Source organism: Cyprinodon variegatus, unplaced genomic scaffold (assembly GCF_000732505.1).
Source record: "Cyprinodon variegatus isolate N-32 unplaced genomic scaffold, C_variegatus-1.0 Scaffold165, whole genome shotgun sequence".
NCBI lineage: Eukaryota > Metazoa > Chordata > Actinopteri > Cyprinodontiformes > Cyprinodontidae > Cyprinodon > Cyprinodon variegatus.
The window spans coordinates 638398-656825 of NW_015150618.1; the positions used below are offsets into that span (position 1 = coordinate 638398).

Below are 18428 nucleotides of genomic sequence, written 5' to 3' on the forward strand. Positions count from 1 at the left end.
ATCCATCCATCCATCCATCCATCCATCCATCCATCCATCCATCCATCCATCCATATTTCTCTCTTTCTCCATATAGGCTAATGATCGTTCACGCTCTCTGTAGTTCCCCTGTGGTGCGAGCACATGGCGGCTGTTACGCGCCTTTAGCGGGCATGCGCATTTCCTGACGCTTGCCCAGTGAATCGTGCCGCCGCGCTGTGCGGAGATGCAGGGGAAACCGTATCTGATGGGGAAACGCAGCTCGACGTAACACCAGTATTTCCATCTGGAAAGCACTGTTTTGCCGCTGGAGTCCTCCTCACTCTCCATCCTCTCCCTCTCTCATGACGCGCGCACGAGACCTATCATGAAAAAAGGTTAATTGTGCAACCTGAGTAACGTGCAGTAACGGGGTGTTGGCAATTGTAACTGCGTTATAGTTACAATAAGAGTAATCATATTGCTTACTCGTTACTAAAAAAAGGTAGCGGCGTTAATAACGCCGTTACTTTCAACGCCGTTACTCCCATCACTGGTTTTGACAAACACAGGTTGCAAATGGCTCCTTGAGCAAGACCCTTATCCCCAGACTGCTCCCCTGGCTCAGCACTGGGGCAGCACAAAAAACCCCCAAAAAAAGTTGAGTCGCAGAAATTGGAGTCAATTGTAGAGGGAGAGAAATGGTGCAAGAAAATTTTAACTCTGTGAAGTCCCTTAAAGCAACACCATTTGAGCGGAGAACTTACCAAGATAAGCTGGAGGTGAAATCGCTTGGTTCTGACCAGCCAAGCATCAAAATTAATCAGCAGTCCTAAGACAGTTGGAAATGGTACACTGAAGCCGTTTCTCAGTATGCATTCTTGAGCGTTCTCGAGTGCTCGTGTGCTCGTGACACCTCATCAGCCTAAGCTCGAACACTGTTCCAATTGCCGAGAACGCCAGACCGAGAACGCACCAAATCCCTGGATGTTGTTCTCGCCCCGCCCTCTTTATCAAGTATGCATCAGAACAGACTTGTCCATTCTTGAGATTGACAGCTGTCCCAGCATGCACTGCGGCAGCAGCAGCTTTCAATGAAGCGCTCCATTGAAAGTTAAAAATTCTCTTTTCTGTTTCTGTTGTTCTGTAAAAGTACATTTTAAGATAATTTGAGGCGAGAATATTATGCTTTAAAGCATCACTATTTGCACATTTACCGATTTAATGCATAATTAAAACAAGATTTCCAAAGTTGAGAGGACCACGGCAACCAGCGGAGCTCCAAAGCTAACGGCAGCCAGGGCTTACCGCAGCCCGTCTATAGCAGCCCTCTCTCGGCATAGCCCTGTGTGAAGGGCCGCTGGCTCTGATTGCGATTTTTGTTTTTGTTTTATTTGGCAAAATGTTCATTTGATTTGTGTTTATCTAACTGTGTTCATTGTTATTCCCCCACTAAATGAAAAAGTCAGAATTAGTTATTACATAGAGACTGTTAATAACAGGAGGTGAAAAGCAGCTCTAGATGAGACGAGATTGTGTTGACGTCACGAGTACGCTTCTGTTCCAATTGACCCATATTTATGCTGCATGCTCCCGTTCTCACCAAGTCCAGACTTTCCTGTGTTCTTCTCAAGAACATACTTGGCGAGAACACAAGTCCGTACTCGTATTCTAGTGAAATGAGAAATGGCCTCTGTCTTTTACCAGCCCCTGGTTTAGCTACAATGCTTGACTAACTGCATGCAGCGCAGCTAACTCTTTATTCTGCTTTCCCTGCCTCCTTTTTCAAAATTCGGGATCTGTCCCAGCATGGATTAAGAAAGGTATTACTTATTTAGAGCACTTTTCAGAAATGTATATAATGTTGTTTTCTGTACCCTTCGCAACCCCAACAGGGATAAGCGTGACAGAAAATGGATGGATGGATGTTTTTTGTTGTTGGCATTCACGTAAATTTACTGGTGTGATACCTTAGTATACATTTGATTGGTTTTTAGTATATGTCTATTTTAAAGTTATAGCCCCCCCTGGAGAAAACTTCACCAGCCGTTGTCTCAAACCCTGTTATGAAAAATACATGCTGTTAATCTCCAACAAATCTTCTTGCACATTACTGCCCCCCTAAAGTGCTGACGTGTGTGATATACTATTACTGGTGTAACAAAAACAGGAGAACTGAAAAAAGGCAACATTAAAGGAAGGAGTTTTTGTCGCAATTTTTTTTCTGTAATTTATTACAATCAAAGCTACAGTAAGGAGTTTTGAAAAAACTGTGGACCTAACCTCCCCTTCCTCCCTGCTCCGCTACAGCTCTCTCTCCATAGCTCCTCCCCCACGGCAGAGCCTGCCATGAGAACGCTGGTTAGTAAGTTAGCTGGGTCACCGATAAAGGCAAATTAACAGCTATGTCACATATTCTGTTGGCATGAAACATCAACCATGTACTGCACTACCACTGATGCAAAGCTGATGGTGTGAGCATCGCTTAAATAAGGGGGATTTATGCTGCTATGACACTCAACCCTGCTCTGATTGGTTATTTTGGCCTGGCAGTGGTGAACTTTTAAAAATTACACGAGAATTACTGGTAGGAGACAGGGGAGTTTGATTTTCTTCACAGATATCTGTCTCATATTATGCTGTTAGTAGTTACAGTTAGAGTTTACCTATGCTGAGAGGGCAGCATGCGTTGGTGACATTACTCTGAAGTAGGCCTATATTAGCATTTAATGTGTGTTACTGTTGGACAGAAGTTAAAATTATCACAGAGACTATAGTAGGTGCTGACTTATCTACAAATACATCATTTAGGGGATTTGTGCTGAATTAATTAACAATTAAATTATTTTGTATTCGAAAAAATATGCAAGCGAGTGGCATTGGTGAATGTTAATGCATGTTTTCAAGTTAAACAGGCACGCAACAAAAAAAAAACAAAAAAAACATTTCCATTTCTGAAGGTCATGTACAACAACAACAATTCAAGTTTAACTTGGCTTTTAAAAAACAAAGAAAAGAAAACCTGAAGTATTATTTACAGTACAATGTTAGGACAAGGGTGGAGCCTGACAGAAACTCTTTTATGGATATTTTTCCTTTATGTGGGTAAAGAAGAAGGTGGAGACAAAAGGTTTTTTTTCACCATTTACCAAGATGAGTCATCATAATGTCAGAATCAGCCAAAACCTGTTTTTATGTACTGTACATACTTTGCACTCCTTTGACAGGAACTGAAGCCACGGGTCTGTATCTCTGTATAATGGTTCACAGCCATAAAGTTGTGCATTTCCTCTTTTCTTCTAACCCATAAATGCTACATATGCCACACCTATTAGTAAAAAAAAATTACTGCAAGAATATAGAAATACATAGTCAATTTAAAAATGTAAAGTTTTTTGCTATTTCCTGTCACTCTTTAAATGCCACATTCTTGACACCACACCATGTTTACAGTGCATCGGCTTTTATGTACAAATGGTTCAGAGGTGCTTTGCATGCCACTGCGGAAGAAACTGCCAGGCAAATAAGGGGTTTGTCTTATAAAGTATTCATTGTCACCTGGTAACGGCCGTCATTTATCATTTCACCTGAAATTACAATGAAAACTGATAGCTTATCTCTGTAGAGGAAAGCAGAAAGAGTCACTCTCTCTTTGTAAATGAAGGTTTTAAGCACCGAAACAGAGGATTCCTGTTTTGAGAGAGAAGTGAAAGAGTTATTTGCTTTGAATGAAGTTATTTTTTTGCAAGAAGTTTGAGAATTATTCAGAAATATCCTTTCACCTACACTTCTTGCTAACAAATAAAGCACTCTTACTTCTGCTTTTGCAATTAATCACAGTTGTTTTTTTTGCATTGTCACTATAAAAACAAATTACCAAAAAAAAAAAAATCCTTTATTAGGTTTGTAAATAACCCTTCTTACCCCTTTTTTATAATTTTTTAACAAAGTGTAGCTCTCCCCTCATTTGAATACAGGCAGCGGTGGCTCCACCCCAAGAGAGTTGAAAGGCTAGAAGACCACAAAGATGGAAAGGCCAGCCCACTGAGGGAGGGAGAGAAAAAAGTGCTCCGGTTCCTCTGCCATAATTTCCTATCAGCCTATTCAGACAACATCACCAACAGCTCCGGCTGCGTGTGTGTGAGAAGCTGAGTGTGTATGTATGGGAAAGAGAGCAACAGAGAGCAAGAGCAGGGAAGGGGGAGGCTCCATATTCTTTCACCCCCGCCTCCTCGTCAAACCACAGGAAGGAGGGGCCAGAACCTAAGCTGCCAATCAAATCCGCTCGTGGCAGCCGGCATTATCTCAGCAACAAACTATTGACAGATTACATGTCAAGGAGTTTAGTGCTTGATTGAAGGAACCCTTCTTTTTTTATCATCTAGTTACTTTTCCGCTTTATTTCCCCCCCTCCGCCAGCCACCACCTGAATGACTGTCTAACAAGAGTTTGAGTAATATTATGAAAGTTACATGTCTGAGAGGATTTAACTTCGACTTCCCTGAATATGGTGAGTACTCTGCTTTCTTTCTTTTCTTTCTCTCTCTTTTTTTTTTTTTGTTAAATGTGTTTTATTAGCTGACAGTTTAAGGTGTGACTTTTTATCTCTGGTTAAATATACAGAAAGAGTTACAGAGGGAGAGAGAGGGAGAGAGAGAGGAAGCTGTTCATGATTAAACAATGTACCAGCTCTGTACGTTTACCCAGGTCTCCCAACACCCTTATTTATAGCTCTTTGACAGCACCCAAAGGTGACTGCAATATCAAATATGAGTGGTCGTTTTTCCAGCACACAGCTCGTGATGATGTGAGACATATAGCACACATGTGAGGAAACTTCACAAAGCAAGTTTCATTTTCTCCTGTCAGGGTGTGTGTTTATTCTAGGACCGGCATTACTCCCTATTAGGGGAGGTTTTTTTTCTCCTTTTCATTATAATTAAATATCATAATGTCCCTCCTTTTATTTTCCTGCTCTTTCTCTTCCTTATTTTTTTTTCTTAATTAGAAATACAAAGTACAGGTATGATCGCTTTGACCCACAGAGACGCTGGCAGTGCCAGAAGGGCAGCCTGAATGGCCTGAGGGTTTGTTGCCAAGGGGACGAAGCAAACAAATTGTTGTGCTGCTTATGTTGTCACACATGTAAAGGAAAGCTCACACCTTTCAGCTACCTCTATTTAGTACTGCCATATTAACAGTAAATAAAAAGCAATTACATTTTAGATAAAAGAAGCATGAACAATTACTTTTTTAAGATTTGTGTATAGAAAAAGTTAAAATATGGAAGGTAATTGTAATATTAAATGTTAAATTCAGCAGCTGCCAGGTTTTTAAAAATTGCGTACGCTTAAAAAGACGCACATGTCCCGTTGTAACTGGATTACACTTTGTAAGCCTCATTCACTTCTCTCCGAGGTACTTGCAGGAGGCTTTTAGATGAGAATATGTTTATGCATGCTTGTGTGTGCTTTAAAATAACTCATATTATAAGGTAGCATTAATGTGTTGCTTGTTCCATTCACTACTAAAGTTTATTTGGGACATTTTCATTTTAGCTCTCTTTCATGTCATCTGTCCTGTTTATAAAATGGTTAATTTGAAAATATTTAGGAAAATATTATATTTTTCTATTATGATAAATAATAATAATATGAAATGGAAAAAAATATACATTTGAAAATATTTAAATACTCAACTATGACTGTTTTTCCATATGCCTTGCTGCAGGTTTTTATTTAAGATATCTATAATTAATTTATATCACTTTTTTTTGGACCTCGCTACTACATTGACTTTAACTAATTTTTTCAAATTAAAATCTTAATGTGTCAAGTAGAATAACAGTCAGCATAGAGATACTGTTCAGGAGATCCCCGTCACCAGCGATGGCGCGTTATTTTTGCTCTTTAAGTTGACTTGCTTCGTCTATTGAAATAACAAACAAGTTCAACTGTTATTGAGACACTCCCTAATTTCAAACTTTTTGTGGCCATGGAAAATGTTTTTCTGATCTCTTATGAGTCATAATGTTGATTGCCTTTTTTCCTCACTGACTTGTCTCATTAACCCCTTTGTGGCACCTCTCCATCGTTTACGGCCCTCCACGAAAAAAAGAGAAATGGGTGAGAAAAAAAACAAGCCCAGGTCTGAAGGGCCTCAATAACCTTTTATCACAATTTAGCAATAACCTGAATCAATTTGATGTCTTAAGCAATAAAGTATGCTGTTGCACTCCTCTTTCTGCTGCTCCTTGGATGACAGTAAATTTACATTTTTTAATTAAACTAGCCCGGAATTTTTATTAGGGGGCCGGGTCGGGCTAATGGAAATGTTGTGTACAGCAGATTAACAGAGTTTTGAAATAAATTTAACAGGGAGACGTTTGGAGAAAAAAAAAGGGTGGGGGGGTTTGAAAAAAAAAAAAAATACGAGTCATTGTCTTTAACCTCTTTGGTGCCGATTCCTCCTGGGGGATCCTCGTATTCTAAGGAGCCTTGTCAGGGAAGAGTGCTCCTCAGCAACAAGGTGATTAGTATCGCCTCGTCACCCGAGCAAAAACACTCACGCTTTTACTCATTTATTACCTTGTTTTAACAAAACATTTATTTTTTTCTGGTAATGTATTTAAATAATGTAGTAATTTAGTCATTTGTAAAATCATTACAAAGCCCTCGCTACTAGTATTTTTGTTTTATTGTTTAGTATGTTGAAAATATCTATATTTTATGAGATTATTTTAAAATGAAACCATAACATTTAAGCTAAGCTGCACTGATTTGCAAACTGTTTGTGTAGTTTTATGGGGTGCTGTGAGCATTTGATTGATGTTACATGGGGCTTTGTATGCATGCGTGTGTGTGGGGTGTGTGTGCCTGCCTGGTTTTGCCGAGTGATGGGGTAGAGAAGGAGAGGACACACACACGTGTCGCGGGCAGGGAGGTGTGTGTGTGTGTGTGTGTGTGTCTGTGTATCTTGACTGAACACAAACTGCATCATCAGACGCAGACCCCGATCAACATAATTACCTTAACCCCACTCTTTTTATTCTGAAATCGTTCCAACTGGTCCTTTTTTTTGGGGTGGGGGGGTGAGGTGGGGGTGACAGGAAGAGGAAACATCAGAGATCAAATGATCAAATAAACTACAGATGCACGTGGGCTGGCCATGCTTCGTGCCGCCGCAGAAACCAAAAGTGTTCAGGGGGGTACTTGATATGGGCCAGCAACAAGGCAAGAGGCATCACCACCCCCTTTCTTCACTCCTGTGCACTCATGCAGTGGCCAGAACCTAATTAAAACCTCAAAGCTCCCCGTCACCAATCTGGAGTAATGGCCTAATTAATACTTGGTGAAGAAATATTCCAGAATGATAAACAGGTTGCACCCGGGGTCTTCGCTGGCTTTATTATCTAAAATTTTACAGCTAAAGTTAGATAACCTGGATCATACATATTTGTTAAATAAATAAAATTAAATCTGATGAAAAATAATATGACAAAAAATAAGTTATTCCAATTTTTACACCCGAGAAAACATTTTCTTTGACATTCAAATTCTCAATGCAATCCGCAAACTTACTTTTTATGTGGAGTGATAGAAAAAAAAGCTCTTCAACTTTTTCCCTTTTCAACTCCATATCCCAATCTAACATATGAAATTATAATTTCATGCAAAAATCAGGGAGTAGAATAATCGCTAGTAGTTGATATGCTTTATAAGAGAGGGGAGAAAAAGGGGAAAAATGAAGAGGTAATTAGCAGAGTGGAAGACTTTAAGACGTTTGTCTGAAAGCGCAGTCTCAACTGGCCATGAATGAATTTGCATGCTTCGCTTATCGAGGCACACTTATTAGGCCGGCTGAAAGAGACATTAAGCCGGCACAAAATGTGGCGTCTAATCCTTTTAAATGTGGCGGAGGGGTCTTTAAGGTGTGAAAACAGCCCATACGTGTACAAAGCGGGCAGTGGGATGAGACTTCCACGGGAAAGAAAGCAGGAAGTGATTGGCACTGTTAATAAATGAATTGTTTATCTGCTGACCCGCTTATCTTAGGGATAAAAACGGCAGGTGGGGTCAGACTGATCCAAGATAACAACGGAAAGACACCTTGCATGGCCCAATATCAACCATTTTTCCTTTTCCTTTTTTTTCTTTTTAGGGGGGGGGGTTTAGTTAATCGTACAACACACAAGTGATAAAAAAATAAAGTTAAATGAAAGTATAGAGGAGTGGGTGTCAGAGCAAATCTGCCTTCTCACTTAGGTGCCGTGTACATTTCTCAGTTTCACTTCTCTGCCACCTTTTCTTTGACAGGAATTCAAGACGTGTTTGAGAGAAAATACCATGAGAACTTTTTATTTTTTTCCCAACCTTTAACAATTCTAAAACAAATATTTGTAGCATCAAGGAACAGAGGCAATAATCCTGTCCTGTACTGTCACCGATTGTGAACAGAAGCGTGTTGCCCATTCGTTGTTTTAAATATGGCCGTATGGCTCTCTACCCAGGGCAAAATTATAGGCGGGGTGATGCAATGGTTAACAAAACAGAAATGGCTTATTGCCATGTATGTTATGCACACGGTAGATGATCTAAGAAAATATATTCCTTCAATGTAGTTGGTTGATGATGCGGAAACTGCTAGATTAAAGGACTATTTTTACTTTTTTTTCTAAGAATCTAGGCTAAATTGAATCAACTATAGTCCAAAATTTAAAAGTGGTACAGTAAAAATTGATTACACAAAAAGAGAAATGAAAGAGAATTTAAATGGATTTACACCTTATTATTTTGTGAAAGTACACAAAAATTTGTTTAAGACCTTAGAGACAAGCATGATATATATATATGTACATACATACATATAGTTATATATATACGTATGTGTGTGTGTGTGTGTACGTTTTCATGTGACATTCTATTCACTTGGGTCGGTAGCAGGCAGCACCAGCAATAATTACTGTCTGTACATGATAAATCTGAAGCCCAGCTGTTCACTTCTGTCACAACAGAAAGAGAGGAGAGGAGGAGGTGGGGGAAAGATGGGGAAGAGTTTAGGAGCGTGCAGTTTGTCGGATTTCTTCCTTTTTTTTTTTAACTCTGTAACTTGATAGGATTACATGGTTCTAGAGCCCACACCTGTTAAGAGGCTGTTAGCAGAACAGTTGGCAGTTTCAGACCCAAGGCTTAGCCTTTTTGCCGTCCATTCTGCGCGCCCTTTTGAGGATTTTCTACCCTCAAAAGGGAGCAAACACTCTCGCCGTGTTTGCAGAGAGTCTGTTTCTCCGGGCATGGAAAGGAGAGGGCTCCTTCCGACACGCGAGGGATCTGATGCTAGAGTGCGTACGCTACATTTCTCTGTAAGTGTGTGTGTGTGTGTGTGTGTGTGTGTTAGGATGAGGCCCGTTCAGTTGACAATCTCTACTTCTCCCTTTCAACAAGAGTTGTTCTGCGCCAGCAGTTGTCGCTCCTCTCTCCAGCTTCAGCCATATAGACAAGCGTCTGAGAAAGTTGTCAGCCAACAAAGACTTTGAATCGATTTGCTTTTTTTAAGGGTGGGAGACAGGTGTTCCCAGAATAAAATGTTCAAATACAGGTTAAACCAGACGATATGAATGATTAAGGGTTAGGTTGAGGGATTTTTGTGCATATTTTCAGGAGTGCCAAACCTGTGCCTTCAATTGAACATACTTTAGAGAGGAGTGGAGAAATGAGTAATGCACAAAATTTGCTGCTTGTTATCTCTTGTTAGGTTATTATTCCACTTACAGTTCGAATACTGTCTTAACTGAGGAGTCTAGTTCTGAAAATTGGTGACGATCATCAGACTCAGGGAATCAAATCACAGTTGGTTGTTTGTGCCTCGTCGGTGCAGTGTGCCTCACTGCCTTTTTTGGCCTTCAGCAGACACCCAGCTCTCAAGCTTCGTCACTTTCTGCCGGTCCTCAGCACCTGTTCTCCTATTGTGCTGGAATTTTCTATATTTGGCATGAAGGATTGGACTGCCTCAATTTATGTCTAGGTCACCGGTTGTGATAGTCAGAAAGTAGCCATCTTTATAATCTCTTTTCTCCGTTTTCTTCTTTTCCTTTGATGTTCCTTGGGTTTGCTTTTCGTGAGATGACAAAAGCATCAAACATGATTCAACCAGAGAGAACTGTAAAAGGTTTCTCACCAGGGTTTCTAAATGTCATGTTTTTCCTTGCATTATTATTGACACGTTGCATTGCAAGGGGTGTAAATTATCTTCCCTCTGAAGCACAGGAGGAATAAAAAAGAGCAAAGTTGATAGATATCTCAGACTAACTTTTAATTGTTCTGATATGCAATCACAAAATGACAATAAAACCGGAGCAGGGCCACGTTAAAAGCTTTATCTCTCCTACTCTATGCCCAAAGTGTCATGTCTATAACGGCACCACCTGATCTACAGAGTAAAATAACCACTTATTGTTTGGACAATGTTGGAGCCCCCCTCCCACCCTACCCCACCCCGACGCTCATCCAGCCCTCCCCACCGCTGCTTCTCTCACCTCTCCCTTGATTCATTTCACCCACTGTCCTCGGCTGCTGGAAAATGGCGTTAATTTTTTTATTACCTGTTTGACTCTCCAGCCTTATTACTGTAGCCCCTTAATGTTCCCGGTAACCGTGGAAACCAGATGAATAAATGTCCGCCAAAGAAAATGAGATGATTAAACAGGTCACCCTTGCAAAACAAATTCGCTTGGTCGAGCGCAATTTGTATACCAAGCGGCTGTCTTAACAGTTTGCTAACAAGGGGATTGTTTGCCAGACTAACTGACAGAGACGGGAGGGAGGGAGGGGGGAGATGAAGATATCTGGGGAAAAAGGATATGATTGAGGAGATTATATTTAACATCACTCTGCTGTTTGTCTCAGCTCTTATTTTTCATGATAATGTGATGATTATAAAGGATTCGAGGTCATCTTTACTGTGTTTTCCTTAAATCTTACAGTAGGACATGTATTATGATATTTAGTGCAGGCCTTTGGAAGAAAGGTTGTGCTAAAAGTTTAGAAGCAGTTATTGTTTGTAGTGTAACTACATGGAAATATGGAAAACTTTCATGACAACAAGATAAGAGAATATTTCTGGAATGCTTTTGTAAAACAAACAACATTTTTTTTTTTGTTTAAATCTTTTAATCAAATTTTATCAAATATGTTATGAAGAACCTATAACTAGTGTATTTGGTCATGATTGAGAGACTACCACAAGGTTGGGTTCCCTCTAAGTTGGTTTCTTTGTGTTTTCAAGCTGTGTTTTAAAGAACTACAGCTGAATTAACTTCAAAATTTAATTAGAGAGAATCAAATTCAGCTCTTCACCTTACAAAGATTGATACTGTATAGTAGATTTCTGAATCTACTAGAACTCCATAAAATATCATTTTCTCATTGAAATAACACTAATGTAAATTTGACATCCTTTCAAAAGTTCACAAATAGAGTTTATATAACTCCACTATGAGGTTTAGGAAGTAAAGCTGTTATAAGAGGAGGCTAGATTCTGATTTGCTCGTGCCTTTTCTAAGAGAAGCCATTAGCCCCATGAAGCTAACTAATTTATAAATTAGTTATATAATTATAAATGATGATGCCAGTGATATAAATTATGATGCTAAAAGTTTTTCACTATAGGTTAGATAATTTCCACCTATAACCTTTTATCAAAAGCTCACTTAAGATATTTTAAACTATTTTTTAAAGCAGCCACCCTTAGTTTTTTCTTAGGGGCATTTGGTCTGTCCAGCAGTTTATATAGTTTTTCTCATTTATGTGGCAACCAATCATTACTGCTAATTGTCCTTGGGGCCATCTGTATAGAATGACTGGTCCTCTATTGGCGCTGCAAAGGTACTGGTCATGGATTTACTAGTCCGGTAATGATATCTAACTCCTCCACACTCAGCGCAACTTCACTCGCAACTGCAGCAATAAATATGGAGGAGGTTTTCTCTCTAAATTAAACAGTAGCCTAAACAGCATCCTGGTTTTGAAGTGTTGCAAAGCCTCTTTCCCATGATGCCCCCGCCCTTCCTCTCCCTGTCCAAGTGTAATGTTCTCATATAACTTGTTTTAGGCAGACCTCTCTGACAGCCATATAAGATGTCTGGTGTTTTCATCTGGGGAAAATAAGAGACTAAGGTTGGGCAGATTTAGCCATGCGAGGGTAGAGCAAACACGCAGACTTGGATCGGAATCAGGCCTGCGTTGCCATTCTGACCACAAATCATAAATGTTGGGGACACGGCGGTGGTGTTGTTTATGGAAGGATGCCACGCTGCGCAACTTGAGGGTGTTGTCTGTTTGCACTGATGCACCACTGCCACTTACTGCCTGCTGCTTTAAAACAACTTCTGCATCCCACTCAGCCTCAGCCATTTTGTCCCGTCACCAGAGTGAATCCCAAACGCTTGCCAAACACAGGGGAGGTGGGGTTGCTGCTCATAGCTGAACAGTTTCTTCTTTAAGTTGTTCGTGGAATAGGAGATGCTGGGGTAGAGTTTTTTTTTCCATTGGCAGAGGGGGTATTTCATCCCAATCCAGGGACACTATTGCTCAAAACTGAAAAGCAATTATGCATTATTGATGTTTTAATTTGTGCAAATGCCCAAGTCTTTGTTAAGTGATTATAGTGCTGGGGAGATAACAGGGGAGGTACTTCTCTATGAAACAAGAGCTGGCTTTGCAGGTTGTACTGCGAAGCCATAGGTCTAGATCTAACCACAGTTAGTTTGTGTGCTCCCTAGAAAAGACTTGAATTTGGTTTTATAATTTTCCAAGTTTGGACATGTTTTTATCACTATCGTTAAAAATGTCAAAGCCTCATTTTCACCTTAGATTCTTTCAAATTTTCATTTAAACTGGGCTGATGATTTTCTTGATCTGGGTTCAGTTGTGATGCAAAACAAACTTTTGATATTCTTACTTTTCAAAGATGTGATTAATATGGAAAAAAATAAGTCACAAACTGTGAAAAGGCTTTGACTGCGTTTGATATCAGATAATCCACAGTTTATCTGCACTAAGCTTGTTGGCATAGAAAAAAAAATGATTAAAAAAAACAGTAAAATGCTGAATCACAAGCTAGCTTTATTGCTTTGCAGCTTTTATTTTGTGGAAAAAAAACAAAACAGTTAATAATAACCCAGCTAAGCATATTTAATGGAAAAAGTGTCAAAGTTTTGACTATATTTCAGGATATACGTGTATATATATCCTGACTATATTTCACATAACAAATCCAGCTTAGCAGAAAGGAAAAAGAAAACAAAACAGGATTGTTGTTTGAAGGAAGTGACAAGAGTTGATCCAAAAAATATCAACGTGTCAAAGATAAGAGGGGGAAAAAAAAATCAGCCGTTGATCTTTTGTCCTTATTTCTGCTGCACCTCTCCTGTTTATGATCTCGACTTTATAGGTCTTTTACATCCCTTATCAAAAATTATTTGATGTAAATACAGTGGAACTGACCTGAAAAAGCCCCATGTGTAAATAGCGTGTGTGTGGCCTGACTAGAAATTGACCTTGGGGGAAGAAGAAAGCAAAGTTATAATGCTTGCAAAACAGGAAAATAAAATAATGCCCCTATCTGATAGGAGGGACTTTGGGTGAATATAAAAGAGAAAGAAAGAGAAGCAGTTTTCTTTTGCAGCAATCATTAACTCAGAACAAAGGTTATCAAGCGTGACATTTTTTTTTAAACTCTATAATTTATGTAATCATCTGTTACAGTTACCTTTCTAGATAAACACTGATGGCAGGAAGGGGCTGAAAGCCTCCCTTTGAAGCCAACAGAGGTATACGCAGAGTATGAAGTGAGATTAAAATAAAAGATTTTCCTCCATATCCGAGTTGATCCAATCTCCAACTACGTCTTAGATCATTGTCACCAGTGCATAAAAAACTATTCTTCACTCTATTGTGCCTTTTTGGTGAGTCTGTGATGCTTGTCCAAACGGAGGCTCCCCACACCTGCAGCTGTTCATACACCGTGTGTTCCTGCAGCACCCACCGCGTCTTTAACCTATAAATTACCCTGTATTCATCCAGTACTAAATGCATTCATTTTTGCTCCATGAATGACAATTCATAGGATAAGTGTCTAACTTTTTGGCTTCAGCTTCAGCATTAGTCATCCTCTTTGTTCTGCGTCTTTATTCTTTGGGAAAATCTGTTGAGTGTGAGTGAAACCAAGGCTTTGCCTTTAGCTTTGAGGTCCCAGATAGAGGTAAGACACACGTGCTGGCTCAGGGATGCGTGTACGCAGCAACAGGGTGGGCTTCCCCAAGCATTTACAGCTTTATTAAGCTGTCTCATGAATCCACTCGCAGAACATGAGAATACAGAGGAAAAAAAGAAAAAAGGCCATATTATTTAGATGATTTGATGCCAATTGTGGACTACAAAACGTTCAGCTTTATTGTGTGAGCAGGAAGAAAGAGCGAGAGCCAGAGGAGAGAGGAAAAAAAAGAAGTTGGCTTAGAAATTCAGAATTTCAATTAGCGTACGTAATCTGAACCTGCTGGCTTTGATAGAGGCTTTTTTTTTTTTTTTTACCAAGAATACAGCAGCACTTGTAAAACATTAATTAAGCAGACTTGTTTTTTTAAAGGATGGAGATGGAGTAAAGTGTACTTTATGCAGTCCCTTTTTCACCTAACAAAAGGCAGTTACCTCACACAGGGCTGCTTCATCCAAACTGTTTGGAGTGCCAGAAAAAAAAGAAACAAATTGGAACTGGAAAAAAAAAACACAGCTGACATCGAGAGTGATGTTCTTAAAAGAGATGATATCATATGAGAACACGGGATGTCGCAGAAGAATAGAAATGTATCCTCAGCACAGTGAAACCTTAGCTTGGCACAGGAAAAACGAGCCCCTATTTTAATGACTTTCTACTTGACAGATGACTTTAGATCCCCTTTTGGATCACATTGCCCAGACTTTGTCTCTTACATCACCAAATCATTGATTATTAATAGTTGATATGAATTGTTAATTTACTGTAATTTGAGGTATCTTTGCTGCACTTCTCTCAATGTAGGCAATTTTGTCTAAAAACTAAAAAGATAACTAAAAAGCCAAATGTTAAATAGTGTTTTTTTTTTTTTTGCATACCAATGGTTTGTGGCATAGCTTGCAGGATGTCTGTTGAGATTTGTACTCCTTTCTGCAAAAGCATAACGGATGCAAACTGGCACAAGGCTGTTGCCTATAGGGGTTCATATTTATTCAAAAGCTTTGGTTTAACTTTCCCTGATCATCATAAAATACTATTAGTTACCAATATTTATTTCAAATAAGCAGGTAATAGTTAAGATAGGAAAACAGTTCCCACAAGGCATGTTTTAATGCTTCATATCATTGTTATTTATATTAAAAGAAAAGAAAAAAGGATAAAGTCCCTATTGAATTAGCATTTTTCCACAGCCTGTTGTGAACCTTGTCTTTGCAATGGTGCGATGAGTACACATACAGATGATACATTAAAACTGCCATAACTCGCACACCCAGCAAAGCTAAAAATCAATTGGAATGGATAGTTAAGCTGGCCCCTAAAAATCAATGAGATATTCATGTCCTTGATCACAAAGTGTCATTCCTCTCAATGTTAGCAGCTGATGAGGGCTGAACACACATATGCATACTTATATTCAACACAAACATGCAGGAAATATGCACACTGGCTTTGCAGTGATCCATATAAAGTGGTATAAATATGAACCTCAAGGACAAATTTGTTTTATTAGACTTGGATCATAAATTTTTATGGGTTTTTTTGTGGATTCATCCTAATTCGGTGCTCATTTCATTACTTTTTAAGAAGCCTAAGCCTGCTGCTCTTTTTGGTTTATCAAGCAAGCTGGTCAATGTAACTTACCTTGTTAGAGGAGAGGAGTCACATTTCCAACCTTATGTTTTTTGTTTTTACACCATTGCATAAGGCTGCATTTAGAGTTATATTAGAGATGGCCTTTAATCCATCCATTACAAGATAGTAGGACACACACACACAAGCCCACCTACCAGCTGCCAAGGCTTTCATGTTATAAGAGAATTGGCCAAATTAGAGGATGGAAATTCTGTTTCAAAATAGCAGTTTTGCCCCTTATTAATGCCATTAGTGTAACAGTCAGAAAGGATCAAATCAGAGGGATGACCGGAGCAACTCCCCTGTCTCTGCGCTATGATGGGATCACGTCTGGAACAATTTAGGCATTTTGTGTTGATGAGTGAAGTTCTGAATGCTGCTGTGTCCTACAGATCAGTGTTAGATTACAAAAATCTTTATCTGTTTTTCTTTTATTTACTTCTGTGGACACATTCTTACATTTTTGGTACCTTTTAATGTTAAGTTTTTATTGTTTTAAGTCTGCCTCTAGAGTAGAAGTGCAGGATTTTGAGCCCATTTAGTGGGTTCAAAAAATAAAATAATGAGTGGCACCTATTTGGTGCCCAGTTATTATTTTTCCCCCCCACAAATTATTGAATATTTTTAAAATAGAAATATTTAACCAGTGACAACTACTTTCCCTGTAAATACATTTCAGTTGAAAACCAAATAAATACCAGACTAGTGGCGCCAGTGTTGTTTGTGCCTCTAAAACACAGTTTTGCATTGATGTAATACGACCAGTTTAAAGTCCTGGCCAACTCATTTCATCCGGTGCGTCTTCTTCTCTGTCACATGAGCTGTAGGGACATTCCTGCCACCTACCAGATTAGAGCTTTTTTATCAGAAATTTTAAAATGTATGTATTTCTGCAATGAGTTAAAATCAACCTACCCATTAATCAAGCCCTAATGAAAATATTAGTGTGGATCTTGGCTTCATTTAATGTAGATCTTCTTCCCTGGTGCAGCTTTATGTCTTGAAGCGGTATTACCATCTATAGCCACAATGACCTGTTCATTGTGGACTTGCATATGTTTGGGACTGTCGTCTTAATTTCCTTTTCCACAAAGTTCTTCTTCTTTTCCTGGTATATTAGCTATGAGTTAGCAGTTGCTTGACCTTAACAGGTGCTCCACTTTATGATTTGTCACTCTGGCAACATTTGAGAGTGTCATTCATCCCTTGAGCTAAATGCCTCAGATTTGGGGAGAGGGAGCTTTTGGAAACAGTTGTCGCATGTCAGAGACACTGAAGACTCAGAGAGACCAGGGGAACAGTTGCCCGTCTTCTTGTCGAGGTGAGAAACGATCCAGCAGCTGCCACTCGATCTCTTTTCTCCTATTTTTTTTTAAACTTCCATTACTAATAAAGCAGAAACGAGTGCTTGTGGCAACTGTAGGGGGAGGGCAAACTGGGGTCGTCCTATCGTGTCACTCAGATCTCACTGGTGTGTGTCCCCCTCTACACGTTCCATTATCCACCAATCATGAGCCGCATGTGGAACGACCCCGGCTGAGGACTTTCCTTTCTCGACGTATATTTTACGTTCTGTGTCATAAAACTCTTTCTGTTCTCTGTTGTTCATAAAAAATTTGTTGCATTCATCTTTCAGCGTTTTGCTCTGTCTTTTTCTTCTTCTACTTCTGCTCCTCATCCCCTTTCTCTTTCTCCCTCCCCACCCCCCCCTTCCTCTCCCCACCTCCACCTCAATCCATCTGCATCATGTCGATCTGTCAGACTGCCAGTGTCTGTTCCAATTAGATTCCACTTAATACACGTAACCTCGATTAACACGCAATCAAGCCCAGATAAATCACGTCCTTTAAGTCCCCCCTCTGTCTTCTCCTGTGTTGCTTTGCATCACTCAGTTTTCTCACCCAACAAGCTCTCTTTGCTACAGCAGTTCTGTAAAATTGTTTAGAATCAGGAGGTTGAGAAAAAGAACATTTGAAGATGGGAATATGATTGTATGTTCAGACTTTTTTTTCCTATGGCGTTAGCCAAATGTTGTATATTTTTTTCACTAGAAAAGGGTCCTTGCTTTCCTATTACTTTCCAATTTGTGTCTGTCCGTCTTTAACATGTCCATCTATCCTTTTCCTTTATTTGTTGTGCCATCCCATCTTTACTGCTCTTGTGTCCCTCCTGCCTACATTCTGTCCTTCCATCCTTCTGTGAGAAGTTTCCCCTTCAGCTATTTGTTTTCTTCACTCCTTGAATGCTACCTCTATAAATTGTTTCCTTTGTCCTGTTTTCCCTCCTATTTCTCTTTCCTTCACATGTTCTCACTTCTCTTATTCCTTATCCTTTCTTCCTTACCTAATTTCTTATTTCACACATTGTGTCATTCTCCACTGCTTTTCCCATGTCCTCGCTTTCATTATTTGCTTATGTCCTGAACTATTTCTGTATATCCATCCGTCTTTCCTTTTGTTCTTCCTTCTTCCTACAGTTGCTTTCTTTCTTTCTTTCTTTCTTTCTTTCTTTCTTTCTTTCTTTCTTTCTTTCTTTCTTTCTTTCTTTCTTTCTTTCTTTCTTTCTTT

At 39.3% G+C, this 18428-nt stretch overlaps 1 protein-coding gene across 7 annotated transcripts in view; it reads left to right on the forward strand.

Moving 5' to 3' along the window:
- The window catches only part of casz1 (castor zinc finger 1), a 241870-nt gene that overhangs the window by 145266 nt on the left and 78176 nt on the right, over positions 1–18428 (forward strand). For 2 of the 7 annotated variants that reach the window (XM_015378153.1, XM_015378152.1), the window contains exon 1: positions 4069–4468. The exons of 3 other annotated variants lie outside the window; for them this stretch is intronic. Coding sequence is in view for 1 of the 4 variants with exons in the window: in XM_015378152.1 (XP_015233638.1) it covers positions 4420–4468 (49 nt within the window). In the remaining 3 variants the exon portion in view is untranslated. Of the gene's footprint in view, positions 1–4068; positions 4469–9129; positions 9320–18428 lie in introns of those variants that run through there. 2 more of the 7 variants (XM_015378157.1, XM_015378158.1) reach the window with 2 other exon arrangements.